The sequence below is a fragment of the Lottia gigantea genome (genome assembly GCF_000327385.1).
Source record: "Lottia gigantea unplaced genomic scaffold LOTGIsca_125, whole genome shotgun sequence".
In the NCBI taxonomy this organism is placed as follows: Eukaryota; Metazoa; Mollusca; class Gastropoda; family Lottiidae; genus Lottia; species Lottia gigantea.
Window position 1 is genome coordinate 374,793 of NW_008707332.1, and position 15,935 is coordinate 390,727.

Sequence of the window (15,935 nt, forward strand, 5' to 3'; positions counted from 1 at the left end):
TCGACTTCAGTTGAGGTTGTGCCACTCTCTTATATAGATTGGATCTGGTCGACGGTATAAGAGGGTACTCACAGATGTACGGTCCCGATAGGATGTTTTAATCAGATTGACTGTTAAACCGAGAATAAAAAAACTCAAAGGAAACCCTAGGATTGTAAAATGACAGTGGAATATTAAAATGTTAGGGTAACATCCTTACGACGTTCAGCTATGATCAGACAATATTAATCATTTCATCACTAACGTCTGGAATATAATCTGACATTTTCATAGTCAAGGATTAAAAGCTTGGAGCAAAGGAGATGGGTGGAAACAAATACAAGGCGTATAATATGGTTTACTAAAGACGGGTTCACAGGCAGTTCTTTTCTTTTTCTTTAGCTCGTGAATACTCTAGAAGGCAAATATTCAATCTTCAGCGCGGTACTGAATAATAAAACCAAGTTTTGCCAGAATCATGCCTTCTAGAGTTTTTACGAGCTACAAATTGAACGAGGGCAATAACACAATCATTCTGTGGAAGGCTTTATCCTTGGGTTGTTGTGTTATAACCTATTGTGCTAATATTAGTTTTTCAAAAATTTAGTAGTACGCGTATTAAAGTATACGACCTGGAATTTGAAGTTGATTCACCGTGATATGGTTCTCGTCGAATTTTGAAAAACAACCATGAAAACATGATCTAAATTTGTTTCGCTATTGTGATATGTATCTATTTTCACCCTTTTGTTAATGACAAAAAATCCTTGCAATTTAAAATCCTTCCAGTATATATGCACTATGTAAGCGACACTGAAAAAAGTTCACTCAAACTCGGTTGTAGTGACAAAAGGTTTCTGTTACGCTTGTGATAATCATTCACATCATGTGCAAAGGGCACTTCAAATGGAAATGTGGTTTTTCTGAGACCGAGAGCTTTCTTTAGGAATCCACTGAATCCGGCAAATGTCAAGGTAACTTCAAACAAACGTCTTTCAAGAAGTTAATGATAAGGTAACGGTATCAGTATATAATTAAGCCTATTGTGGTTAGTGATTCATTCTTAGAATCAATGTCACTGTGCTTCAATAATTACTAGACATAAATTACCAAATCCCCTATTCTTTATGTAAATAAAACTCGAGTCTGTGTTATTATTTATTAAAATAAAGGAAATAGATTCTTATAAACATTTTCTAATTCTTATTCTTAAATAATATTAGTAATATGAGAAGCTGGGCTCCAGAAATTCCAACTCTGCACAAAAAGTGAATTGTAGAGTTCACAACAGATTCACATTCCATTAGAATTGCCAAGTATCTTGGTGAATGTTTGAAATTTCTGTGCTTGTAATTTGTTTATTCAGTCCCTGCTTCACATATTACTGTTTCACATATATCAGCAGCTTTATGTAATGACAACAAAACATAGCATTACATTGTCACAATTACACATACATAAATCATAGCTTATAAAGTTTGTTAAACATACCTATTGTATATTAGACCTGCCCATAAATTGCTAATCCCACCCCAAATTTGTTAAGACACACCCATAGTCTATTAGATCCATTTTTGTTAGATCCACCCTTAATTTGTTTTACTCATCCATAGTTTGTTAGACACACCCATAGTCTATAAGACATACCCATAGTTTGCTAGACACACCCATGGTTTGCTTGACACACCCATAGTTTGTAAGACATACCCATAGTTTGCTTAACACACTCATAGTTTGCTCGACACACCCATAGTTTGTTAAACAAACCCATAGTTTGTAAGACATACCCATAGTTTGTTAGACACATCGATAGTTTGTTAGACACACTCATAGTTTGTTCAACACATCTCAAGGGTATTGGGAGTTTGATAGTTCCATATTCCAAGATTATTAAAACATTACAAAATTTTTTAAACCTATCCCATGAGAGTGAAAAATATCCCCTGACAAGGGGCTTATCTAAACATAATGAAAAATATAAATTATGAGTATGTGAATATATAATATTATGCTAAATACCTCAATATTGTGGACATTCAGGAGAACTATGAGCTAATTTAACAGAGCTAGATTTTGAATCCTCCATACAAAGACAAGCTAATTAATTCAAGCTAATTATCAGGCGTAAATTAACACAGAAAAGATATATCTTACATGTAGATTAATGAAATGTAATGAAAAATAGGCACTTTCACTTCATAATATTTGATTTTAGTTTTAGATCTATTGTTCTCAATAAATCAAGGCATTATGATGTGCAAAAAAAAGGAATCACTAACAAATGAGATAAAAGCAATGCCAAACTTATTTACCAACTTTCTTATTTCTCTATAACATTTTTATCCATAAACACATCATGAGGTTATCAAAACAATTTTTATTTGCAGGCAATTTATTTTGTGATGGGTGTCCTCATTAGTTCTATGGCAAAAATGTTATACAACTCAAAAGAAGATCTTTTTTCATTTTTAAAAATATATCTGTAAAAATTGCAAGTTAGACATGAATTTGCTACAATTTATAAAATATAAGAATCTCAATTTTTTCAGATTTACAAATTGCAAGCTGAAAAAAACTAGACACCAAAAAATGAAATATTACCCTGGTAATAGAAGAGATTTGACTGTCAAAAAGTCGAACTGCACAGTCAACAACCTTGCCATTTTTCAAGTTGAAAATTTAGATACTAAATCAAAATACAAAAACCTATAAAATTGTGGGTTGGTGAAATAATACAACTTAATAAAACTAAAAATCTTAAATCGTTATAATAAAATGAAATCAAAATGAAAAGTTGACAAAATTAACTTGGAAATATAAACAAAATAGAAGCTGAATTTGATTCAGTTTTATTGAGCCATCAATTTTTGTGACCTATTGCCTTCAGACAACACCAAGCTTTCCACCATTTAAATAATTCATTTTTTGCTGGAATTGTCAAATTACCAGTGATGCTCAAGCCCAAAAGAAGAACAAGCATAAATTTTTGTTTTCTGTAAATTATTCTAAATGATGACCTTAAGGGCTACACACGTTTCATAAAGAAAGAAAAAAAAAATTATATCCTCTTTGAAATCAGCAGAGTCAATCAGCTGTATAGAACCATTACTACTATGAAGAGAAGAGGTTTTTTTACAAATATCTACAAGAGGTTTGTTCTATTTATATCCTATTTATTAAGAGGTTTAGAGGAGGTTTGTTTAGGGTGTATGAGGAATTATACAAAATCTTTTTTTGCCCAAATCAACAAAAATCTTGACCTAATCTTTTATATAATTTATAAAGATATGTTCTTGTTACATAAATATATACTAAAGTGATGTTCTTATGACATACATTTTTCATTGCATTTAACCTCACTCATGGAGGTTTTTATAAACATGCATTTAAGATGGAGGTTTTTGTTAACAATTGTTTAATGCTTTAAGAGGAGGTTTTTATCTATATTCACTAAAATGGGAGATGTTTTTAGTTCTATCAGTCTACCAGTAATATATATATACACTTTTCAGGACTTTTCAGGTATCAACATTACCTTCATATTTATTATTGGCACTTTTCTCCTATCCATTACTACCCTTACTAAACATGTATTTACAATGAATTGCCAACAGATCAAATAGAGGCCAAAATGAAAAGGAATTATGAAATTTTTATAAAAAATATCAAAATTTGTGAAATGAAATTAACACATTAAAGGTATTGTATAGAGGTGTTCTATTTTTTTTAAGTGTATTGGAGACACTGATAGCATCAATTTGCACCATTCCAATTTTCAATCAGACATCTGTGGTTCCTGCTATTCCTCAAATAAAAAAATGTAGAAAGCCGTTAACATTATCATAGGCTTAATGAAATCAAATAATTCTATTTTAAAATAGAACTACATGCCTTAATTTTTCAATTTGAGTTGAATTTAAAAGACTAACATAAGCCTTCAGTCAACACTAATAAATACAGGTCTATACCAGAGTATAATTGTTCATTAGTTCAGATCTAAATTCACTGTCTAAACGGATATAGTCATCAACTGTTAGAGCTTAATTTCAGCACTCTATAGAAAATATCAAAATTAATAATCCAACTTAATGTTCTTCTAAAATTAAACACAATCAGTCTGAAGATTGAATTTGCCCAACTGTCAACATGCCAAACACTCTGCTTGTTAGTTGGACACATTTCATGTAGTTAAAACTGTCATCATTTCTAGACTAACTGTCACAATTGTCTAGGAATCTGATAATAGATTTCAATTCTAAAAAGTGATACAATTTGAAATTGGAATTTGATTATTTGGAAAGCAAATTTAATTGATAACATCCCTTTATCATATTAATTTGTTTAGTTGAGTTTATATAATATTATCAAAGTTGCACTGCAAACTAACAAATTCAACTTTTATAGTTTCAACTTTTCAAAAAAAAAAATGCAGATAAACTGATGTTCTTGCCAAGGGAACAGTCAAATCTAAAGACACATCTTTCTTATTTAAGATAATTTTCATCCTTAAAATAATCTAAATAATAATAAAACAAACAAAAAAATTGTTGAATTCAAGCATTCTTCAAATTAACTTTTATATTAATATTGTAGTTTCTCCTTAATAGTATGTATATTACAAGCCAAGATGAAATATGTTAAGTGGCAAGACAGATATAAAATATAACATTATAGCTCTAGTCAAAACAAAGATTAGAGCACATCTGGGTTTAATCAAAACATAACACATTTTTTTAGAGAAGAATAAATAGTACATCATTGATTGTTGACAAAATGGTAGATCAGCAATATTGACATAGAACCTCTGGTGAAAAATTCTAAATTTTTTGTCACTGTTATGTGCACCTCCTAGTATGGCCCTTTATGGGTAAAAAACTGTGCATTATACATGCAAATACAAGCAAGCACTACATTGTGTTGATTACAACTTAAGCTATCTAAAAATTAAGCAGACTGGATTTGTCTATGTTTTGAATTATACCCTAGATGTGCACGAAAGTCTTGTTTTAACTAAACAAGGAGATATGTTATGATAGAATATTACAAAGTACATGGGGTCAAATAATTTACAATTGGAGGTCAAAAAATTAGGAGGTAATATATTTACAATATTTACAAATAATACACATAAATACATAACAATTCTGTATTGTATTAACAAATTTAATGTAATTTTTTAAATTTTATGGAATTTTGTTGATTTCTACCTGATAATTCTTTTGAATTCTTTCTCATTTTTTATTTATTTGCTTCTAATATGTTTACATTAAAACTGGATTTACTACCCAAAGCCATCTAATATTTTTTAACATTTCCGCATTTGAAATCTGTACCAGCCAGCAAGGAATGATTACAGATCAAAATGTCATTTAGCGACTTTACTATATAAGCAATATATACCACAGGTATTCTTTATTCCTCTGTCAACAGAGCTATAAGAAGCAAATTCAAGATTGCTCTACTTGCAGGAAATCTGCCAAAAAATTCCTGTTATTGAATGGCTCTGACAAAGTGATGGAAATAAAAGTTTGATAGATGAGTTTTTCTATATAAGTTAAAAAGATATCACAACAATCAACATTATGTAAGAGATATATCACAGATTGTTATATTGTTGGTCATATTCTCTCCAGTGTTAACACCACCCCTCTATATACTGTTAGTTATTATATATCAATCCCTAACCATTGGTACTACAGTTTAATTAAAATAAGTTCAAAAGTTTGTTACCTATTTTTAATTAACTTTTATATTTAATGTACCCACTTCAGTTAGGGTCTGAAGGTTAAAGAAGGTTATGTCAAAAGGTTTATTTCGCGCGTGTTTTAGAGGCCGCCTTTAGACCCTAGATGAAGTGGCTATATTAAAAATAAAAGTTTGGTCTAATTTTAATTAAACTGGAGGCACTATGGCTAAAGTTGACTTAGATCGATTATGATTTTTTAAATTAAAAACTTTTTTAACTTTTCAAAATGTATCAAGATACTCCCAAGACATTTACTGTTATTTGAGAGATTTGGAATCACAGCATTTTTTGTCCTGAAAGAATTTTTCTTTTCTTTTTGATGCTGGATAGCCAATTTTGAATTAGCTAGTTGGAATTAGCAGATAATGCTAGCAATAAGTTTAAGGTCTCTTTATTCTACCAATTAAACTTAATATGGATACATTTAATTATGATAGAAACTAGCCCCACTCTGTTTTGAAAAAACAGTAGGGGCTGCTTAAGGCCAAAGCTAAAAGCCAAAACATAGAAATTGCTTTACAAAGCAAAATGTTAATTTCTTTTTTGATTTAAATAAAAGCCTGAATGAATTATAAATTTCGTTTTGTAAAATAAAGTGAATTGTTTACTATCTTTTGGTTATGTTCACATTGATTTTGGGCAACTTCATCTGATTTTGTTCATCAAGATACAATCATATTCATAGTTCAAAATGATTAACATCCTACTTTTCTGATCAAATTGATGAAAATTTGTCTAATGTGAACACATCCTTCAAGGATTAAATTTAATTTAAGCGGAGATATCATCTTCATCATAATAATCACTTTTACTAACAGGCATTACCCCATCATCGGAACAAGGTAATTTATCATAACTATAAGACCAACAAAATAAATTCTTATTCCTAGCATACATAAAAAATACTATCATTATAACAAAACATAATAGGAAGACACATAATATAACTAATGCAAGTACTATTCCTTGCATAGAATCAGGTATAAGTATATGAGGTTTGGAACCAGCTCGGACACATTTGGTACCAAATAATTCCATGTTCTTGACACAGGCTGTACACTGATCTTTTTCTGTACATTCTTTACAATGTTTAGAACACCGCAGACAATTACCTTCCACTGTAAAAACAAAGACAAAATTATTTCAATTCAAAACAGCATGGTGTAACCATTATTCTTTCAAAGGAAAATTGCTCTATTTCAAAATTGTTTTTTAAGTTTTTAAGACACACAAAATAAATAACACGATGGTGTTTCTTTAGAATAAATATTATTAACTGTGTGCACTGTGGAGCTCTAGAGAAATGCCAAATTGTAGGGAATCAACGTTCTATTATAGGTAATAGAAATTGTTAAAGTGTGGAGATGATCAAGTGTCCATCAAACAGGCCAGCAAGTCTATGATTGAAATTGTCTAGTTAATAATAATAATTTGGTGTAATTTTTTTTTAAAAAGGGTAGAATTCATGTCAAATCTTAAAAAAAAGTAGGATTGATGCAAATAGAAGATATAAATTGCATAACACACATAAAAAAAGTTTAGAAAACCTCTTTACAATCCATTTAAGAAATCTTATCTACCAGCCTGCTGTGTTAATTGTAACAATGAGGATGGCTTATCAATATACAGGATTCTGATACGTTAAGGTTTAGAGTTAAGGCACAGGAGTAAAAAAAATCTTGGTACAGATAAATTTTTTGAAATTTTATTCCATACTTTCATGGTACAAAAGAGGTAAACAAAATAAAAATAATAAATATTTACCATTGTAATAGCCAGGTAAACATTCTTCTACACAAATATGATGTTTTTCAGTAAAATATCTATTAGTAGGACAGGTAATACATTCAGATGATGTAGGACCACTACAAGTTTTACATGTATCATGACAATTCAAACATAGATCAGAATTTTGATAGTAACCATCATCACACGATTTCACACATTCCCTGAAAATAACAAACATTACAAGATTATTAAAACCAAGCAAAATTGACAGAGGGAATAATAAAAAAAAAGCATGAACTGAAAAACAAAATATCCAAAAACAAACTTTTCTGATTCCTGTGAATTGAGGCTAGTTTGCTCTGATAAAAGATTAATTCTTAGAATCTCTTTATTTATATGGTAGCTTTATTTTTTTTATCTCACATTTTCTGACCAAAATTGCTTAAATGAAAAATTCATACCATTGACTTATATTGTATTCATTACCATTCATATTACCTAAAAACATAGTGGATAACCTCTGTTTACCTTTTGAATTATACTTAAAAGTTTGTTGATATCTATCCACCATAATTCAGTGGCAATCCTAACCTGTTACAAATATTCTTACCTACTGTTATTTATTATTACATTTTCAAAAAATTTATATATATCTTGGCTATATTGACAGTAAGTTATTACAATATTAGTGTTATCAATCTTCCCATGCTACGTGCACAATTTTAAATTGTTCATTGACAAATTTGTTATTTGGTAGAAACTCATTTTGAAGTCTTTTGAAAGTTTTCCACCAATAAAATAAATTGTTTTTGGTAAAGGGAGAGGTTTTGCATACAGGTATTTGAAGCAGCTACCCCAGTTGATCAGTTTATGAAAGAAAAAGTCTAACCAAAATGCTGAATGTTTATTATGAGAGTACAAAGAATATTATTATATAATTACAGAGATTTGTCTATACCTATAACTCAAGCAATAAAAATATACTATATTTCTGAATGAGAATTAATTAGTCATCAATAGTTTACCATAATCCAATTTCTTCCCATAGGCCACCACTTTTTTTTCAGCTGAGATTTTACTCAAATTTAAATTCACAGGTATCAAAGAAAACAATAAACAAATCTATTCCTTAGGGCACAATGATTCTTTTCTTGATGCAAGGGGCATTGGATTAAAATCTTAGCTGAATATGAGAAATACTTTGTGGCCCTGGGTTCTGTAACTCATTAAATTAGGGTTCACAATACTTCATCATGATAATAAATCCACAAATGATCAGAAAATGTGGATTTCAGCCAAGGTGCTTTCATCCTCTCTGACATATATAAATAATCAAAATTACGTAAGCACAGAGCACAGGCCAAGGAGAGAAATTCAGCAAGTGGTTGCAGGGATTGCAGATTTAATCATTCTTTAAGGCCATGCAAAAAAAATGACATACATGAAATACAATGACATCATTTTTTACAAGAACGGTAATATTTGTTGACTCTGTTGCAAAATCCAACTGTTGATGGATCTTAACAAGCAGTCTATAGCACACAGTGGTTCAGATTTTTGTTCCATCAACAAGACGCTTTTCTTTTTCATATACCCTCTACTCCTCTCCAACTTTATAACAGGCAAAAGACACCAGGTTGAAGAAACCATGCAAGGAACAGAATTTATATGAGACAAGCATCAAAGCAATAGTAAAGTAAAGCTATTAGTAAAAACTATGATTTCATTATTGGGGATTTATCGTGTTTCCATTTGTTAGTTTTTGCATCATTTCAATAATTTTTCTGTCTCTTTCTTTGCTTTCTTTATGTATGATTTTCTCAAGTTCATATCTCTTTCTATCAATTTCTATTTTCTCTTTCAGATAGTTCATAAAAACATCCATACTTCTGTTTTCACTTGACGTATTCGATTCAGTTTCTAAAATTGAAAAATTTATACACCATGCAATGTACAATGAGGTTAACTTTCACAAGAACATATTTGTTGACTTGTTGTTGCATAATTAAACTGTTGATGGATCTAAATATGCAGTCTATAGCACACAGGGGCTCAGATTTTTGTTCCATTCAATCAACAATTGATCAAAATAATCATAATAAAGCTAAATGAAGTTTTTCAGCTATTTTTTCCTATTTAAGTCATCATACAGTTTGCAATGAGGCAAATATTGGCAAAACAACAGTTAATTAGGTAGAAAAAAAAACTACATGTACTTTGACTCATCAAGTATTGGACCCTAGATGTCATGTGTAGCTAGGAAGTGATTTCCAAATGTCTTCAAAATTTCTAAGGGTTTGAGCCCCGTTTCACTAAACTTCTTAAATCTAAAATTTTCTTAAGTTCGTCTTACGTAAAAAAAAAATCAAAAAATTTAGTTTCACTAAAATTCTTACGCTAAGAAATTTTGGCGTAACTTACGACAGCTATACAATATCGTAACTATTTTCTTAATTCAATGCTTGAGAGAAGATGAAACTAGCAAATTTCTGTTTTCAGAACTTATTAATATCAAAGCCTTCGATGTTTTTCGCATTTTCCCTGCATAATTTGCCTTATTTTTGCTATTATGACCATTCAATTTTTTGACTGTCAATCGTTAGTTAAGATGATGTCTTTAATGTCAAGGTGACGTCATTTCACGCTTCAAAATATGACCACCATTTTGCGGAAAAATGAGCAAATTTTCAACACTATTGACTTTTAAAAAGTATTTAGAGGACTTCAGAGTTTTATGAAATATATTTATTTTCTGTAAATTGATGAAATTAAGATACAAATTCAACAAAACAATGCTGTGGACAATGTACGTAAATCCTTCGTAGCTAAGATCTTTGTAAGTTTGATAGTGAAACATGCGTAAGAATTTGCGTAAGATGATCGTAAGTGTAATATTTTGTCGTAAACTTACGCACTTTAGTGAAACGGGGTCCTAGTGATGTTATGAATTTCCCAAATGTCTTGAGAATTTCCAATTGTCTGATGTATCTTTAAATATCTGGTGATGCTATTTCCAAATGTCTGGTGAATTTCCAAATGTCTAGTTATTTCCAAAAGTCTCGTTATTTCCAAATGTCTTGTTCAATTTTCCAATGTCCAATTTTCTGGTGAATTTCCAAATGTCTAGTGATTTCTAAATTCTTGTTCAATTTTCTAATGTCCAATTTTCTGGTGAATTTCCAAATGTCTAGATATTTCCAAATGTCTTGTTTAATTTTCTAATGTCTAATATTCTGGTGAATTTCCTAATGTCTAGTCATTTCCAAATGTCTTGTTTAATTTTCTAATGTCCAATTTCTGGTGAATTTCCAAATGTCTAGTGATTTCCAAATGTCTTGTTTAATTTTCTAATGTTCAATTTCTGGTGAATTTCCAAATGTCTTCTGAATTTCCAAATTGTAAATTTCCAATTTATGTCTTCCAAACATCAAGTGATGCCAGTCTATTCACCTTTCAACTGATTTCCTTTTTCAACAGTGGTTTTGTTGTTTTCATTACTGTTTCCTTCCACAATGGTGATCAGTTTTTCCAATAAATTTGATATTTTATTGTCCTGACGTTCACTTGTTGATCTACAAAAACAACAATTTAATTGCAAAAGTGGAAATGGACAGATAAAAGAAAATTACAAACTACAAACAAAAGTTATTTTATAACCAAGTAAAAAGTAAGATTGACTTACCTATTTAAGATTTTTCTGCAGTTGACCACACACACATTTTATTACTTTCGTTTACATAATAGTAATTCTCATACATAATGATTATTTTCGATTTCCCTCTTGTAAATTTCAATATAGTCCATATAAACCTCTTGTTCATATCAACCCACCGTTTTTCTCTCTTTATTTGCTTTGTTCAGGTCAATTATCAGCATTGTCTTTGGTTTTTCTTTCCCAACATGTAACATATTTTACCCAGAGTCATTTATCATTTCCCCTTGTTATTTGTCCAATAATATCATATAGTTATTTATCATACACTTTGTTTATCTTTTTCATAATATCAAATACTACTTCAGTTATTTATCATACCCTTTGTTTATATTCCTCATAATATCAAATAATACTTTGACAGTTATTTATCATACCCTTTGTTTATATGCCTCATAATATCAAATAATACTTCAGTTATTTATCATTTATCATACCCTTTGTTTGTCTTTTTCATAATTCATAAGATGATAGTTTTAGGTTATTTACCACTAACCTTCATTTATCCTTCCCATATTTTTTTTTATTAAAATTTCATGAAGTCATACTTTGTTTATGCCTGTACAGTAAAAGCCCTTTAAACTGGTAGCTAATTGAAAATGCCATTTAGAGAGGCTTGTTTATTTTCTAGTATCATATCTCTCTATTTATATCAGTACTTCTTATTCTTCAAAACCTTATAATGTAAAATCTCTCTCCTGTATAAATTATGTTGAAATGTTTACACCTGTAGCATCAAAATAAAATCTGTACAATCTTACCCAGTAGAACCTATTCTAACACTTTTACAATCAATACACTCTGTTGGTTTAGGACCTGTACAATTTCCTTTACATTCTGAATGACAGATGACCTGTAACAACAATATAAATAGACATTCTTTCTGCAAGCTGAACATTAACAACATTTCAATCTTCACAAAAGGCGTTTAAAAAGAAGGGACTTCGATTTAGCCAGCTGTACCTTACTAAGGTCAGTTAAAAACTAAAGTAGCTTATTGTTAAATATGGTACTGTGTTTTGTATATAAAATTACACTGAGAAAGAATTTCTGTGATCAATAACAAGTTTTTCACAAGAACAAAATCATTCAATTGAGATGAAGAGAGACTTATTTAAAGACGCAAGCTGCAAGATAAAGACGTGTTGATACTGGTATATAATAGCAAGGCCACTCATCAGGAATTTTAACAACTAAACTTTAATACATCATATATCAACATTTTTACTTTCATAATGAAATGATACCATTAGTTAGTACCATCACGGTACATCAAGAAAGATCTTAAGAAACAGAAGATCTGTTATATGAATACTAGTAACTAATGTAAACTTACCGGTGTTGGTGATGTCGGTGGTCCAGTGTAAGATGTTTGCTTGGTAGTTGAAGCAACAGTAGTAACAGGTGCAACTACTGGAGTTCCATTTTTCAGATTCACTGGTTCTTTTTCAGTACCATGTAATATAATGGACCAGGATTTCAACACACCTTTTAATAAATAAAAAAATTTTATAATTCAAAAGAAGTACAGGAAAAATTTGAGACACAACCAAGCCTCATTATGTTTATTGCTCCAACATATACTTTTAGCCATTACAATCATTTTGCTAAATTACTATTATTACCAATATAAATATTTCTATATCACTCTATAATACCTAACAATACTTTTTATATAATCTCTAAGTGACATTTAGAAGTAGATAGAACATTTAATAAGAAATGCTATTATGGATATACTTATTTAATACTTTATATGCTAAAAAAAAAAGCAAAAAACAAAAAATGTTTTTATCCTCATTTGTCCCTAGATAATATTTGGATACTTGTAACAATTTTGAGAATTTTAGGATCCAGGGGACACAAGAACATTGTTCAATCAATTGAAAGCAGACCTTGTAATGCAAGGTTATCCCAAGTTTCTAAAACTTGCTACCTTAATGAGAATTTTGATATCTGAAATATAATTATATTGATTCCATGACACCATTCCTGTCAGTCTTCAATCAACAAGATCCCTAAATTATTTGTTTGACAGAAAAAATCACAATGGATAACTAAAGGTTATGTTTTAAGTATTAAAGTTATAGAAAATCATTTCAAGGCTTGAGTATATATAAATATTAAATCAACTAGCAAAATAAGATAGATTTTAAAATAAAGAAAGGCTGCATGAATAGGTTTTCTTGACAAAATGCTAGCTTTTTATAGTTCTAAGAAATAGGATAATAAATAATGTTAAATATTATAATAAAATTGAAAATAATAAAGAGTTGGTAAAATGTAGATGCAAAATAAAACAAAATAGTGAAAAGAAAACTAAAAAATGTGCAGTAATAGTAAAATAAAAACAAATATACACAGTAAATAAATGCAATTGCAAAAAAATACACTATGTTAAATGGATTGAAGAGGTTTTCTAAAAGTTTTATGTATATTAGGAACACAGATAGCCTCAATTTGCATAATTCCAATTTTCAATCAGATATCTGTGGCTCCTGCAATTTCACTCAAACTCTGTGTTTGATGATGTCACAAGGGCCTTTTGTGTTGAGGCATATTTTGCAATTAGTGACGTCATCAAACACTTAGTTATAGTGGAATTGCAGAAACCACAAACGTCTGAATTATGCAAATTGATACTATCAGTGTTCCCGATTTAAATAAAAAATTAAAAAAACCATTTAACAATTACTTTAAGAGATAAATAAAGAAAATGAAAAATAAAAGCAAGCTATAACATACCAAGATAATTAGAAAGATTACTGCTAGAAGATTGAATACGTGAAGAGTACAAGTGGTTAAAACGAGAGTAAATACCTCCAGTTGAGCCATGGGGATTGTAAGTTTTAGCATCTTCAATTTCTAGAGTCCAAATTCCGGTTGGGTTTTCGCCCCAAAAGTGGACTGATAAAAATGGCCAGCTTTTAAACTCTCCTTCCTGTCTGTCATTTGGTCTCCTTGGTAACATCAATGACTTGGTTCCCATTGGTGATTTAATATGAATGATGACATCACCTCGTTTTTTATGATGTAAAGATATTTTGACTTGTACATGTTCTAAATGGTTGACATTGTTAGGTAAACCATCACAAGCTTTAGTATCTATATATCCTACAAATTTACTACCATCTAGTTGACTAAAATATACAACAATAAACATATTGACATATTCAGATCCAATAAATTTTGTATTTTCACATGTATATTAAACACATACATCACATTCCAGCTCAAGCTCATGGGACAGGTGTGCCATTTTGGTGGGTTGATTTTAGTCTTGAATATATGCTAATATAAAAGTAATAAATAAGTGATCAACATCTGACAAAAGCATAGAGCAGAGGTCACTATCTTTTTGTGGGGGCTTCTTTACACAAATTTTTTTGTCTGATTTTTAAATATCAAAATTGTTTCCATTTTTATATACATCGAATGCTAACAACAACAAAACAAAAGAAGTACTAGAAATGTACGAAAATCTCACAATTCCTGAGAAAAATTACTTAATTGATGAGTCGTCATTCTAACATTCAAACGCAGTTAATTCTGGACACACGTGGATTTGAAGGCTCAAATATCAACAAATATCATTTTGTTGAAATGTTGGGTATTAAAGGATGGTATTTGATGTCAAGTTTTATTATTTATTACGCCAAGTTCAGTATACATCAAATGAATCGCTGTACTACTAGTGGTATTGGTGATCCCATCAAAAAGTCTTTTGGGATTGGTTATTGCTGCCTGTTTTTTCTTTTTGGAATCATCTCCATCTCTCCATCTCACACCAATTCTTTATATAATGTCTGATGAAACAGATCAATGGCAACAGTCAACAAATGAACAAAATTTGATTAACTTACATGTTGTTAGCACTGGCAAATACTTCACAAATATGTTGTTCAGGTACATTAGTCCACACTTCAGCTAAATCTACCATAGCAGACGCATCCATTAAACCATATCCATATCTTGTACTAACTACAAAATATAATACAATTTATTAGTATAGACCGAGGTGAAAAGTAATGAAATTAAATTATACAGTAATACTTATTATAAATTAAATAAATCTAAAATCTGTTTCTGTAACCAAATTGGTTATTACAATAGCTGTAGTTATCTCCCTTGAATCAGTGTTTTGATTTTGGAACATTAGTGATATTTGATTGGTGAGTAATGCAAGATGTAATCTCGATGGTCTTTCAGTTGTTACCATATAAATTTTTTGTTTTAATTTCTTTATTTTGAATTATTGACTTGAATTCAGGGAATAATCGAATCTGAGAGACTGGTTCATAGTGTCTATCTATGACAATTAATAAACTATAATTAAATTCCACTCAGCAGAGATGCTGTACTAGTAGCATTGATTATTGCTTCCAACTCTGGTGAGTGCTATGTCCCTATGCTTGCAATTCTTCACAAACCATGTTTGAAGTGTTAGGGATTAAAATTGTGGGAAAAAAATATAAAACGAAATAAAAATCTGATCTAAATGATCTAAATACAAACCAGATGTAACGTTTATTAAATTTAATCCTCATTTCAAAACTAAGATCAAGATAAATATATAAATAGTTTTAACTAATTAAGTCAAATCACAAATTCCACATTAGATCCTTTTTTCCAGAGCATGATAAAATATATATAATTATATTACCTTTTCTACCCATACCATTAACAATCCAATTACCATCAACCATAGGTTTAGGATTAGCTGTCATTAATGTTATATACTGTACATCTCGCCATGTTAGAGAGGGGCTA

General features: G+C 29.9%; 1 protein-coding gene across 1 annotated transcript in view; it reads right to left on the reverse strand.

Moving 5' to 3' along the window:
- Nucleotides 1–6,496: 6,496 nt before the first annotated feature.
- The window catches only part of LOTGIDRAFT_224835 (hypothetical protein), a gene marked incomplete at both ends in the record, with an annotated part of 34,775 nt that continues 25,336 nt past the window's right edge, over nt 6,497–15,935 (reverse strand). Inside the window, 7 exons of the mRNA XM_009048603.1 lie at nt 6,497–6,843; nt 7,490–7,674; nt 11,927–12,018; nt 12,502–12,653; nt 13,986–14,305; nt 15,029–15,146; nt 15,829–15,932. Of these exons, the coding sequence (XP_009046851.1) occupies nt 6,497–6,843; nt 7,490–7,674; nt 11,927–12,018; nt 12,502–12,653; nt 13,986–14,305; nt 15,029–15,146; nt 15,829–15,932 (1,318 nt within the window). The remainder of the gene's footprint in view (nt 6,844–7,489; nt 7,675–11,926; nt 12,019–12,501; nt 12,654–13,985; nt 14,306–15,028; nt 15,147–15,828; nt 15,933–15,935) is intronic.